Source organism: Loa loa (assembly GCF_000183805.2).
Source record: "Loa loa unplaced genomic scaffold supercont3.347, whole genome shotgun sequence".
Taxonomy (NCBI): Eukaryota; Metazoa; Nematoda; class Chromadorea; order Rhabditida; family Onchocercidae; genus Loa; species Loa loa.
In genome coordinates, this window is record NW_018108527.1 from 36,460 (window position 1) to 49,327 (window position 12,868).

The following is a 12,868-nucleotide window of genomic DNA, read 5'->3' on the forward strand; positions in this document are numbered from 1 at the left end:
AAATGGGAAGAGACTATGCACATGAAGAGGAATAAAAAATAAATGGATCGTGTTCATCCTGACCCTGTGCTTCTCTATGAAGTTTCAGGGCAAAGGTCAGAGAAATGAAAGGCTCTCATGAAACATGAACCATGTTCATCATGAACTCATTTCTTCAAGAGACATTTATGTCAGGTCCTGCTTTCATCAAGACTTTTAGTCGGGAATATAGACCGTCGTAGTAAATGCCTGTTGGAAGAACTTTTTAGCTCCATCAAGTTTTACATTTTCTATGGAAAATGCATAAAATTTTCCAGGAAATCTCACATACTCTTATAATTTATATAAAATAACGAGCAGAAATGTTAATAATTTTTCCGGTAACTTCTATGGAACATGTGCAAAACAGCAGGATTTATGGCGATCGTCTTCATGATTATTATTGCCGATATAATAATTGTGGTAAGTTAATTGAAGGATTTCTCTGTGTTTGTTGAGCATACTTCCAGTTCCTCTACTTTTTTGCAAAGATTTACAATGCGATAAGACTTTTCAATTCGGAGCTTTCGCATGAAACATAAAGCAGTTACTAGTTATATTATAAGAAAAAATGAGTTTAGGTATTTCGCTTCCTTTTGTCAATCAAACTGAACTCTAATCCAATCCAAGTGATTATTTTTGTTTTTAGACTAGTTTAATGCGACGATGCAAATGTGACGAAGATGACGAATGCCGGGAGCAAGCATTGAATTCGCTGGATAATTGCTCCAGTGACTGTGGCTATAACTTGGCTCCTATTGGCGGTGATATACAAGACATGGTAGATTGTTTTGGCAAGCAAGGGCCAGCTATTCAAGCTGAAGAAATCTGCTTAAGACAAAAAATTGATTACAAGTGAATGTTTTCAACTTTCCTTCTTTTCTCAAAATTTCAAAATAGTTCTGAAATCTTTCAGGGAATTTTTTTTGTGCATGAAGGCGCATTATGCCATTAACAAGCACTAAAACATGTTTCAGATGTGATAATTGGTCTCAGCCCACATTCATCAATGAAATTAACTTCGATAATTTGGAGGTACTTCTGTCTGGAACTTTTTGCAAAATACTATCTGTCTGAAATACGGTCCAAATTTCAAATTAAGTTTTCAATTTAAAACAAGAAAAGATTAGTATTTGTGTCGCTAAAATAACCGTTATTCTACCATTGAGGTTTTACAGTGAATCACCGATATCACTAAGTGACTTGAATAGTTGTTGTCTAAGGCTGTTTCCTTTTTGAGTTCATTATTAAGTTTCCAAATTTGTTTGCTTGTTGAGGTAAATTGTTTGCTTAAGTTTAATTTATAGGCTCCTTCGTTGGCCATAATTGACATTTTTTGGTCCTGCAGTCTCGATTCTTTGGCAAAAGCAGCTCTTTTCTATCTTTCTTAAAATCTAACCAGTTGAATCGCTTGCTTACAGTTTACGTTCAATGAGACAACAAAACCGATTGTTGGTCCACTTATGCAAAAAATATATGACAGTTTAAATGCTATATTCAAGTACAACTATTGCATTAGATCGTGCTACAAAAATGTTACAATCGAGTGCTATAAAAAAAAAAGTAAAGCAGAAAATTTTCTTTTCAACTTCTCAAATATAATTTTTTGGCATTTTTTTTCGCTTATGAATTTTCTTGAAGAAGAAGGGTAAAATTTCGATTCTTCATTTAGGTTTGCTAGCTGCTAACAGATAAATTAAAAATCCCTTACACAAATTTACAAATCATAGATGTGGCCATGATTTGACGAATCGCGAAACACTCATCAGTTTCGCAAAGGATTGCGTTGGAGCTTATTCGCTATTCTACATTGAACAAATACAAGCTTGTCATTGTCTTCTTCATAAACTTCATCTCACGTAAGTTTTTGGAAAATTAAATTTTTGAATGTCGTAGAGACCTCAATCTTAATGATTGATGTTTCAAATCTTGATGAACTGTAAAGATTCCTTTTCTTTCAGGAAACTGATAGGAGCATGTGTCCATATCGGAAATCCGTTCTTGAAAGGATTCAAATAATTCTCATATTTCTTGCTAATTTCTTTTTTTTTCTTTTGGATTTCCTGAACTGTTATAAATGAACTTATTTCAATTACTGCTACTTATTCTGCTAACCATGAAGACATGATTATCCGCTGGCAGTTATATATTTTCAATTTATTGAATATAGTCATTGAGGTGAATCCTTTTTGGGAAATTTCACATTTTATTATAGTGTCAATTATGTTGATTCTGTTAATAAAATTGTTGAAATTCATCAACAAAGAAGTGTAACCGAAGTCGCCAGTTTATTATTGTCGCATTACACATATCAGGAGATATGCATTGTTTAGAGGCAAATAATCAAGGAACGATTTGCCTGCACCGTTGTGAAAATTGTGAGGCAAGCAATTAAAGAGATAAATTTAGAACAAAGGAAGAGAAGTAAACCGCAGAAGGAAAGGAAGGTAAAGAGAAAGTTAAAGGAACTTAGTGTTTTGACATTTATGCCGACATAGCAAGCTGATAGAGACAGTAGTTATTGTGTAAGTTGGTGAACGAAATTAGCCAATTTTCAAAAATAACTCCTCCTTCTCTCCGAAAAAAAAAAAAAAGAAAAAGACAGTGAAGTTCGGTACAGTGTTTTGATATGTTATGATTTGTGAATTTAATCAGCAATATATTAAGTAGAATGTAGAAATTACCATACAAAAGCTTAATGTATTTTTTACCAAGGATTTCATTTGTCAAAAACTACATTTGCTAATATGTTGCTAAAAATTTGTTCTCCACTTAGCCACAATCCCAATCATTTTATGAATGTTACTGAAAGTTGAACGTGTTGTTTTTTTTCTGCAACTACTAGGAATTGAAGAAAGAGAGAAGAGTTTATAACAAATTAAACAATTGCCAATGATCAATGGAAAGGATTACTATGCGTAAAGCTGGAAAAATTCTATTTGGAAAGTGAAGATAATTTTCTTGTTGACATTTTTTTCGGTCGCAACAAATATTTTTTTATGATAATAAATGATACTATTAATATATACTAGAAAATTTTTCTCTGGCTTTTCTGCTAGCAAAAACATATTCACGGGACAATGAATTTGTTGGCATTTTGCTGGTGGTTTGATTATGCAAATGAAGTACGGCCAATATCGGTTTACATATTTTGACTGAATATGGCGGACAGGTGAGGCAGAGAGGGGAAGAAAAAGGGAGGAAAAGGAATGATCAACATTCCTGTAAAATATTGCAGTTACTTTCAGGGACAAATAAATCACTCCCCAACGGGTTTCCTATTCAGACGTTTCTAACCAGACTGCAATTTAGTTCTTGTTTTCGTAGAAACTTTCCAAAAATGAAATCGATTTATCATATCATACTGTTGAAGTTGTTACATACACTGACTGTGATATTTAATATCACATGCTGTCATTCTCCCATCAAATGAAATTTCGTATGATATTATCAAGCTTGATCATCTTCATAACATAGTAATGTTCTGGTGACAGTCGAAATAAAGAATGGAATACTGAAGCAGTATTTTCTAAGGGATCAATAAAGTACTGAGTACCTTTGAAAGGTAAATTTCAGATTTTCAGTGAACTAATGCAGAAAGTAGATAAATGGACAAAAGAATAACATGACAGACAAAAATTATCTTTTCTAAATCTATCCTTCTAATCAATCCATACGTGTATCATTTTCATCCGCTATTTCTACTAAGAATTTATATCAACTTTGTCTAACACATTCAGTTAAACTTTAACGTGCAATCTGAAACCATGTTTTTGATATAACTGATTAATTAAATTTTTTCATTTTCAAATTTCTTTTAGTTTATACATTTCTCAACTCTTTTTTCATTTCCAACAATCTATTTAGAAATTAAAGTTGCCTTGCGAGTAATTTTGTAATATGATTAAACGTCCGGATTGTCTCAATTAGCAGTATCTCAAAGCCTATTGAAAAGTGAAATAAACTGGTTCACTCGAACCTCGAAATGTTTTCTATCAACCTTAGAAATCGACACGCCAATTCGACGTTGACTTCCGTATTTTATACGTCAGTGTTTCAAATTCTTTAAATCCTGAGATAATATTTAATAATTCGTTGTAAAAGTAGTTCCCGGACTTTTTTATGTCAATTGATAATTAATGAATGTGTGTATCATTCGATATCAGCGTCATATATGGTCGATGCATATTTTAGTTGCAGATGACAGAGTTACCACGACTACCGAGCAAGCCAAGATTGACTGTCTTCAATGTGGATGAATCAAAAGTGAATGTGCCACTTGGCCAAAGGTATTGCGTCTTTCATTCTTTTACTTTCGTGGGGTGTGCAATTTTTAGGAAGGATGAAGTCTTCTATGTTACAACACTGTAACATAGAACAGCGTACACATGATTCTTGGGGCAATCGATGATGACCTACTCCCGGCTATTATGGGCGAATGTCTGGATATCTTCCCGGTATTAGGTCCTAATGACATACAGGTAAAAGTAGTAAACTCTTATGGCATTCAGCTTCATCAAGATGTTCCGGATATCTTCCGTTCTTTCGTGGAGAATCTTGAAAATGATGGGAAAACAATTAATGTTGAGAGAAAAAAAAATTTAACAAATATGCTTCATATAAATATGCTGCTATTTTTTGCCTTATGTGTTTATCTTTTCGTCTGCCAGCAGGTTTGGAACAGAATTTCAATTTGATTTTCAAATTTTTTTAGTGACAATATTTTATGTTGTGACTGAAAAATGAAACTTTCATCCATTCTATTCGTCCCGATGCAATGTTAAATCAATAAATATTTGTTGCGAAGAAAATTTGTATTTATTGTAAAAGGGAAATGTGTAATAGGTTAAAATGTAACTCGTATTGATAAGGTAAAAGTTAGATTAGGTTCCGTTCCTGCTGTAATTTCTCCAAACTTTAATTAAAAGTGCCTGCATTTACTTTTTAATGATTGACAAACATGAAATAGAATATGAAAGAGATTGAAATAAGCAGGTAGTCTGTTTTGCTTCTCGAGTTGTTTGCTTGCTGATTTCAGAGCAATGCTAGTTTTTATAATTTCAATTGGGATAGGTATCGGAGAAATCTTTAAAGAATCATTTTTTAAGTACTGTTTTCGTTTCTTCATGTTTAATTAGTTGCTGATTCATTTATTTATTTTGCAAGTTACGGTATTTTACTACGAATAATGTACAGTCTCTCTTCTTGGCATGGGTAACAGTTGCATATGTAAAGTGGTAGCAGTTGGCGAAAATTTTCGCCTTATCTTACTCTTTCATAAGAATGATAGATACATTACAAGATACTATGAACATGTCATATGCAAGGTCAACATTTTTTGACAGATCATCTTATTAATGATTTAGCATTATGAAGGTCATATGGATCTTTCTTTTTGAAACCTTCCGTCAGGTGCTACGAGATGAAACTATATTATTACAACAAAAGCGCTGATGCTTGCCAAGAAACTAGAGAAACTTTCCTGATTACTTCCCGTTCTCACTGATATATCCTTTTACTTACTCGAAATACCTTCGTGTCCTGGTTGTTCCTTCCGAAATGTTGGCGTTATTGTGAAAATTTCGGTTTTTAATTTGAAAAGGTTTTTGCAAGCAAATCAAGCACAATTAAGTTTAACTGTTTAAACACTAGTTTATTTCAACTGGTTGACCGAATATAACTCATTCTTGCAGAAAAGTGATTCAGATATTTACATTAAAATGTAAAAAAAAGAGGTGCACTTATAATACTTTGACTTATTAAGCGGGTTATGAAATATCAAATGCTCGGGAAGCTGGGATTTTGTAATATTCACCACTTTTTAAATGAACATTCCGCAATGTCTCCTGTTTGTAAACAAATACAGCTGTATTGTAATACCATTCGAATTTTTTGATAAACGACGAGGTAGTTACTTTCAATTACTTCATTATTTTCTAATATCGTCCATTTAGATACGAGCATGGATATATTCAGAACAGTTGCAAAAAAGGGCTTTACCAACTTTTTAAATTAGAAGCAAGAGGAACCGGTCTAAACCGATCTTCCCGCCATAATCAAAATGTAAAAATATTTTACGTTTGATGTTCTAAGAATTCTTTTTCTCTACTCATCCGGGTCACTTCCATGATGTAAGTTATTTTTTATTATCAAACGTTCTCATCAAAACATATATTTCACTGTGTCAAAATTTTCAAATTTTGTTTTACCATCACTTTATTCTTGAAAACTGAAAGTCGTTGATATGTGATGGGTATTTCAATTTTAAACAAATTTTGCCAATTATCTTTTTGTTAACTTTATCACTCGAGCTGGAAAATTTTTCTTCTATTTCAATTGCCATTAAGCTGTTTTCTTTTTATCAAATGTGTTACATCTAAATATTAGCTATTATCATTTCCAATTTAAAAAAACTGAACAAAAATCAAAATCCTAGTTCATTCTCGCTACTCAGTAATGCTTTTAATTTAGAATCTGGCAAGAAAATGAACATCTTCTTTATGAAAAAAAAATCGCTTTTCAAGTTTCAATAAACTTCATCATGATTTTTCGTCCACTGAATTTTATTCACAAGAATATCATTGGGTATCTTTGCAAATCAAATGAATCAATTTTCCAAAAATTTTGCCGATCAAGCTATAAATCATTCAGTGTAAAATCATTTAGAATACATTCTTTGAACGTTTAAGAAAGGAAATTACGACATGAAAGGTGGGAGGAGAAGTCGGCATGAGTTGTTTTAACATGCGTATGTAAAATTGGTTTGCTGTGGTTGTTTCACGACCACAAATCGTATACCCTCCTTGGTGGTGAAAGACGGAGAAAGTTTATTTCTATCTGATTTTTGAACTTTTCAGATATTTCATTTGGACAGCTGGAATGATTACTTATAATTGGTGTTAAGCTTGCTTCTTGAAGTGTTTTTTCATTTTTGAGATTTTTTTTCTTTTTAATTTTGCGATACTTGAAGGTGAAATCATATATATATAAACTTTGTTTTTAATCTATTCTTTTGGTGAAATCATAAAATAAATTCCATTAATAAAATTACCGACAAACAACGATCCATCTCTTTTGGCAGTTTTCGCAATTTATTGAATCGTTCACTTTTTATTAGAAAGTATTTTCCTATTTTCCTTTATATCCTCATATTTACATATGACTCGTAAGTAAATGCTCATTAAGCAATATTATCGGCTTTCCATAATGACAATAATAAAAATTTGCTCGGTTTTCACTTCCTCAGTGATTTCGAACAAATCTTAGTAATTTATATCGGACTTATTTTATCCAACCTTTATTGGCTGCCATTAGCGCTCATCATTTTTGATACTGCATATTATTGGTAAATGTTTGCAAAAGTTTCAATCTGAAACATAATTGCATTTGTGTACTTATATTCCTTTTTGATTAATGACATACAAATCCAAAAAGTGGCAAGTAACTTAAGCATTGAGTATTGCCATTTCCTATAAAAACTTTTAAGCTAAAATCTCAAATAGTTTAAATTGGACTTTGAAAATTCTTATGGCCTTTAGAATGCAACCCATTCTAGAAATATGGATTTTTGCAAGCAAAGTTGTTATACTAAGGCGATGACGGCTTCTTTTTAATTGGTCTATTGAACTTGGTGAGTTTTTACTGGTTTACTTTCTACTGCCACATAAAATAGTGTTAAGTTCGATTTCGGGGATTTTTCGAGTTATGATCTACAGTCATCAATTTCTGAAATAAAAAAGCGAAGTAACTGAAAAGAATCCCATGACTTTTTCACTCGCATTAGCAATTTGTCATTGAACCATCAAAACCTGACCAAAAATAAGTCCATAAATGTCAGTAGTTTTAATGCTTTCGAGATTGTTAATGAAAAAAATATATATATGAATATTCAACGAAATCATCAAAAAATGGAATACACTATTAGATAAGGTATTGAACAAGCTAACTAATTGTTTATTTCTTTATTGGAAGCATTTTGGATTGACCTTAATAAACAAAGAATTATTTCATAGAAATATTTACTTCTAAATATAAAATATTTGAGCATAGTTTGAATGAAACAAGAAAAAATTTTGGCAAAATTTTGTGCCAATTGAGTAGTAGTATTGAATAGTAAAAAAAAAAAAACAAAACCGGTTAAAAGAGGTGAACTGACAACGATATTGTAAATGAAGGATCCTAGTAGCATCTTAGACGATACTGTCAACTATCACCTGCTGTGAGGAGAACAGATTGGCTACCATCCAATTAGCATCCTTTTTTCCTAAATTATTTTGTTTTTTTAATGAATTGATATAGATTTTCTGCATTATTTACTACATGTTTTGTGTTACATTGCTGTATAGCAAACTAATTAGAAGGAAGCTTAATGTACCTGGACTATGTTGTTGCTATTGTAATATCCAATTAGCTTTATTTTAAAGTGACCAGAAGTCATGTGTTTCTCTGAAAAACTCTGCAAGAAAAGAAAAAGTTGCTGATTTTTCTATTTAGACAAATTTCTCCAAATATTTTGTCCTTCAAATTTTATGATAGGTGAAATTTTGCAGCTAGTTTATCCATTTAACGTAAAATGAGTAATGGTATAGGAAAATCAAATAAAGAAATGATCAATGGAAATCCAAAAAGCAAATTAATCGCAGCTGGTCTGACTGCAATTTGTGGCACTAGCCACAAATGTGTACGAATGAGTAAATACTACCAGTAAGACTGTTTGTGTATTTTTAAGGTGGGGGCCGTGGTGGAAAGTTATTAGCTTGATGAAGAAAGAGATCTTCCGGGAAAATCAGTCAGCAGTGGCTAATTCAAAAAATGATTCTGCAACTGAAACGAGGTTTGTGACAACACCTTGTGCCTTTCACAATGGCAAATAGTTGTATGCTACGGCAAAAATTCATTGCTTGCATCGAGGATTAACGGGAAATCTTGAAAACATCAAATGCTAAGTACCAACTTCCTGACTTTGTTTCTTAAACTCCAAAGTTAAAATTTTTTGTTGTTTTTAACATTGTAAAACTTGCAAAATTTTCATATCAAACATTTCAAGCCTGCAAATTTGATTAAACGAAGAAGTAAAAGAGAACGAAAATCAAAAAGTTTTGAAAAAGCGCATGAATTTCTTTTACTTTGTCATAGTGCTCATAATTTGCTTAAAATTTTTATCCATTTCCTTTAAATAATTCAAAAAATTGAATTGTCACAATTCTAATTTTTTTAGTAAGTGGAAATAGAATACAACCGTATTCAAAGCAATTGGCATAATGGGGGTTTAGGCATAAGCTTTATCTTTCGCAATTTCAATTTCATATGAGGTTTTTGCAGTGTAAATGCAACAGGTGGAAATGCAGAGATTCGACAAGATAGAAATAGTCGGCAAGGAAGTATCATTATTGGGATCGATAAGGAAGGTTGTTTGTTCTCTCTTATCACTACATTACTTAGAATTTTTTTAATAAATGTATCATAATCATAACTTGGATGATGAGGGCTAATTTTTGCATCGTAACTCCTTGTAGATGATTCCCGCCGTTTTTCAATGTTATGGGACTCATTCAAAGCGAGGAAAAGTATCGGTGGAAATAACTTGGCTTTGTTCGAAGAGCCAAGTGAACCTTTCATTAGTTCCTACCTCAAAGGTTACACGACGCCAGGACCATTAGAACGTGAAAAAAGCAAGCATGCTAAGGTAAGCAGTATTTATTCGTTAGAATCCCCGAGTTTAAAAAAACTTTAATCAAACGGTTATAAATTCCAAGAAAAAATTGTATGTTATTTGTAAATAAATGTTTGACAAATATGCATTTGCAATTGCCACTTTGTATTTTTAGGCAGAACTTGGTGTTATGCTAGGTGTTTATTTACCAACAATTCAGCATATCCTTGGTGTAACTATGTTTATACGCCTTTTTTGGATGGTTGGTATCGCTGGTATCGCTCAAACCTTTTTTCTATTGTTCATCTGCTGCCTTTGTGTTAGTTGTCACCTTCTGAATAGTTTCAATAAATTCAGTTAATTTGACAAGATTTGAGCACTGATTCCAATTATTTCATCTAACACTCAATAATACGCTTGATCCTTTGGTATTCATTTTATCATTGTTTCTCTCCTTTAATTTATTTCACTCTTCTGTTGAACTTCTGCTAAATTTTTTGTGGACTGCCATGATCTACCTGACTTTCTGCTTTTTTATTTCTTAATAATTAAGAATTTGAAAGCGATTTTTGCACCTTAAACACTAAATTCGACACAATTGTTATGAACACTTTGAAATTTCTTAAAATCAACTAAATGAATTATTTGTAGACGTTCTTGACCTGCATAAGCTTATCAGCTATAGCAACAAATGGCGTCGTAGAAAGTGGTGGTGCATATTTCATGATTTCGCGAAACCTTGGACCTGAATTCGGCTCAGCTGTTGGCATACTATTTTATTTAGCGAATACTGTTGCTACAGCGATGTATCTTGTCGGTGGCGTCGAAATATTACTGGTCGAAAATTCTCTTTATTTTGGACTATGCCATTAAAATCTTAAATTTTTTAACCCAACTTCCTGACGAAATTTTTGGACGAAATTTCAAGTTTATGATTGGTTTTTAGACATAATCCTGAGCAACTTCAGGAATATGTAAGACTAAGAGTTTGCCATCAAATCTCAGTTTAATTTCAGCTTTACATATTTCCTGATTTAACAATCGGTGGTACAGAAGTTCATTCAGACACGGGTAATTTTTATTATATAATTTCAAGAAATTTTATCAAGAAAAAATTGCGCTCGTAAAATAAAATTTCCAGGGCTGTTAGGTTGGATGTCGCACAACTTGCGATTTTACTCCACCATTTTGTTGCTGCTGGAATTTGCAATTGTAGCAATGGGAGTTAAATTCGTCCAGCTCTTTGCGCCGGTGATTTTTTTTTTGTGTGCTGATAACTTTTTCTTCACGTTCAAAAGAGCAAATTAAAATATTATATGCAAGAGACTTAAATTAAAATGTAGAGATGGCAAAAAGAAAATTTCCAACTTTGATTTTATTTTGTTGAACAATTGAAGATATCACTGTTTTGTGTTATCCTATCAATCTTCGCTTGTTACGCTGGTGGAATCGAAAAAACGATCACATCGTCTGATGCACAGCAGTACGTTTTCAGAATTTTCAAAGTGAACTAATCTGCCGAAAACTCATCATTTGAGCTGAAATAATTAATTGATAAGTGAAACAGAAGAGATCCTTTGAAAGATTTGAAGGCGATTTTTGCGCAGTTAAATTTCCATCCTAATTTCATCTTCATCAAAAATTTAAGCCTTTAACATTCTTCTTTTTCTTTATATTTGTGGATTTAGTGTGTGCATGTTGGGCAAACATTTACTACAAGCACGAGTTGTTCTACCTGGCGATGCTCCGCTTTCTGATATTTGCAATTATTGTAATGCTTCTGCGCCGTTAGTTTTCTTTAAATTTAACTTTCGTTTCCTTCAATTTTTTTTGCGAATTTCAAATGTTAAAGTTTTTTCTTACATTTCCATCTGTCTTAATTCGATATATTGAGAAAACTTTCTTTGTTACAGTGGGCCATTATTAAATTATTTTTGCCCAAATGGCGAATGCTCCGAAATGTTTGTAAAAAATGAATTACGTTGCATCAATGGCTTTCCGGGATTTGGAAGCAGCGCCTTTGTCGGTAACCAATTGATAACTTCAGACAAAATTAAGAATTTCAAGACACTGGTGATTCTAGCCAAATAACAAATTCTTGTGACAATGGACAGCATTAGATTCATTGATATCGGAAAAAAATTTGAATTGCAGATAATTTGGGATCGAATTATGTTGGCAAAAACGAATATCTGAATGGAAGATCAGCTGATCGAAATGTGGAAATATTCCAGGACGTTAAGACAACATTTTTCATGTTGCTTGCCATTTATTTCCCAGCAGTTACTGGAATTCTGACCGGCGCTAACATGAGCGGTTCGTTTTGATAAAATGATTTTATTAGTCATTTGAAGTGAACATTTTAGTATTAAGTAACATCATTGATTTAATTTAGCACTTTCAAAGCTACAGTTTTTAGTATAACCCACTGATAAAATTTTACTTCCAGGAGATTTAAAGGATCCGAATTTCTCAATCCCAGCAGGTACTATTGCTGCTCAGCTGACGACATCATTCATTTATTTCTCGCTTGCTTTGGTTTTTGGTTCAACAATTAATGGCGCTGTATTGCGAGACAAGTTTGTTTCTTGTCGGCTTTTAATCGGAGATTAACTTTTATTAAATTCAACCTTGAAAAGTTCATATATCGATTGAAGTTTCTGAGAAATATTTTCCTCGCCTTAGTTTAAAATAGTGTGACTAAAGAAGACAGAATTTTAACCATGCAAATTTTTGCAGATATGGGCAATCATTACGTGGTGGCATGATTGTTGCCAATTTAGCTTGGCCCACAGAATGGGTTTTATTGGCTGGATCATTCCTGTCGACATTTGGTGCTGCTCTTCAGTGCCTCTGCAGTAAGTTCGAAAGTCTTTCTAATTAAGACGCACAAATACATTTCGAAGTTTCATTTTTTGACTGACTTTTTAACGTCTAAGTTTTCTACCAGAATTGGGGTTAATGCTGTAAGATGCCAAAATTTATGTATTTGATGTCATTATGTATGTAATGTTAGAAAGCTTAGAATTATTTCCTCAGTTTTTGCTATTGTAAAATCTGCAAAAATAAAGCAAATCCTATAGAATTAATTGTTTTTAGTCTTGAATCTAAAAAGACTTAATGAAGCTTAATATAATTTAAAATTTGAAAAGTGGATTAAAAATAAGTATTTTGGAGAAAACTATATGGTCCTGGACG

At 32.4% G+C, this 12,868-nt stretch overlaps 3 protein-coding genes across 3 annotated transcripts in view; all 3 read left to right on the top strand.

Annotated features, from left to right (window-relative positions):
• Positions 1 to 363: 363 nt before the first annotated feature.
• On the top strand, positions 364 to 2,037 carry LOAG_03122 (hypothetical protein; the record flags this gene model as incomplete). The annotated part of the gene is made up of 6 exons (XM_020446218.1): positions 364 to 441; positions 668 to 873; positions 996 to 1,053; positions 1,440 to 1,519; positions 1,749 to 1,877; positions 1,980 to 2,037. Exons 1-6 carry the CDS (start codon positions 376 to 378, stop codon positions 2,035 to 2,037), a joined length of 597 nt encoding a protein of 198 aa, XP_020303411.1. The 5' UTR covers positions 364 to 375.
• A 2,181-nt stretch (positions 2,038 to 4,218) lies between these two features.
• Positions 4,219 to 4,715, top strand: LOAG_03123 (hypothetical protein; the record flags this gene model as incomplete). The annotated part of the gene is made up of 3 exons (XM_003138660.1): positions 4,219 to 4,307; positions 4,400 to 4,499; positions 4,530 to 4,715. 3 exons carry the CDS (start codon positions 4,219 to 4,221, stop codon positions 4,713 to 4,715), a joined length of 375 nt encoding a protein of 124 aa, XP_003138708.1.
• A 4,025-nt stretch (positions 4,716 to 8,740) lies between these two features.
• Positions 8,741 to 12,868, top strand: part of LOAG_18528 (amino acid permease) — a 9,342-nt gene continuing 5,214 nt past the window's right edge. The window contains exons 1-13 of the mRNA XM_020451191.1: positions 8,741 to 8,851; positions 9,340 to 9,425; positions 9,534 to 9,703; positions 9,846 to 9,989; positions 10,322 to 10,507; positions 10,687 to 10,741; positions 10,812 to 10,921; positions 11,068 to 11,153; positions 11,359 to 11,457; positions 11,584 to 11,696; positions 11,825 to 11,986; positions 12,120 to 12,249; positions 12,410 to 12,528. Of these exons, the coding sequence (XP_020305050.1) occupies positions 8,778 to 8,851; positions 9,340 to 9,425; positions 9,534 to 9,703; positions 9,846 to 9,989; positions 10,322 to 10,507; positions 10,687 to 10,741; positions 10,812 to 10,921; positions 11,068 to 11,153; positions 11,359 to 11,457; positions 11,584 to 11,696; positions 11,825 to 11,986; positions 12,120 to 12,249; positions 12,410 to 12,528 (1,534 nt within the window). The 5' untranslated portion in view covers positions 8,741 to 8,777. The remainder of the gene's footprint in view (positions 8,852 to 9,339; positions 9,426 to 9,533; positions 9,704 to 9,845; positions 9,990 to 10,321; positions 10,508 to 10,686; positions 10,742 to 10,811; positions 10,922 to 11,067; positions 11,154 to 11,358; positions 11,458 to 11,583; positions 11,697 to 11,824; positions 11,987 to 12,119; positions 12,250 to 12,409; positions 12,529 to 12,868) is intronic.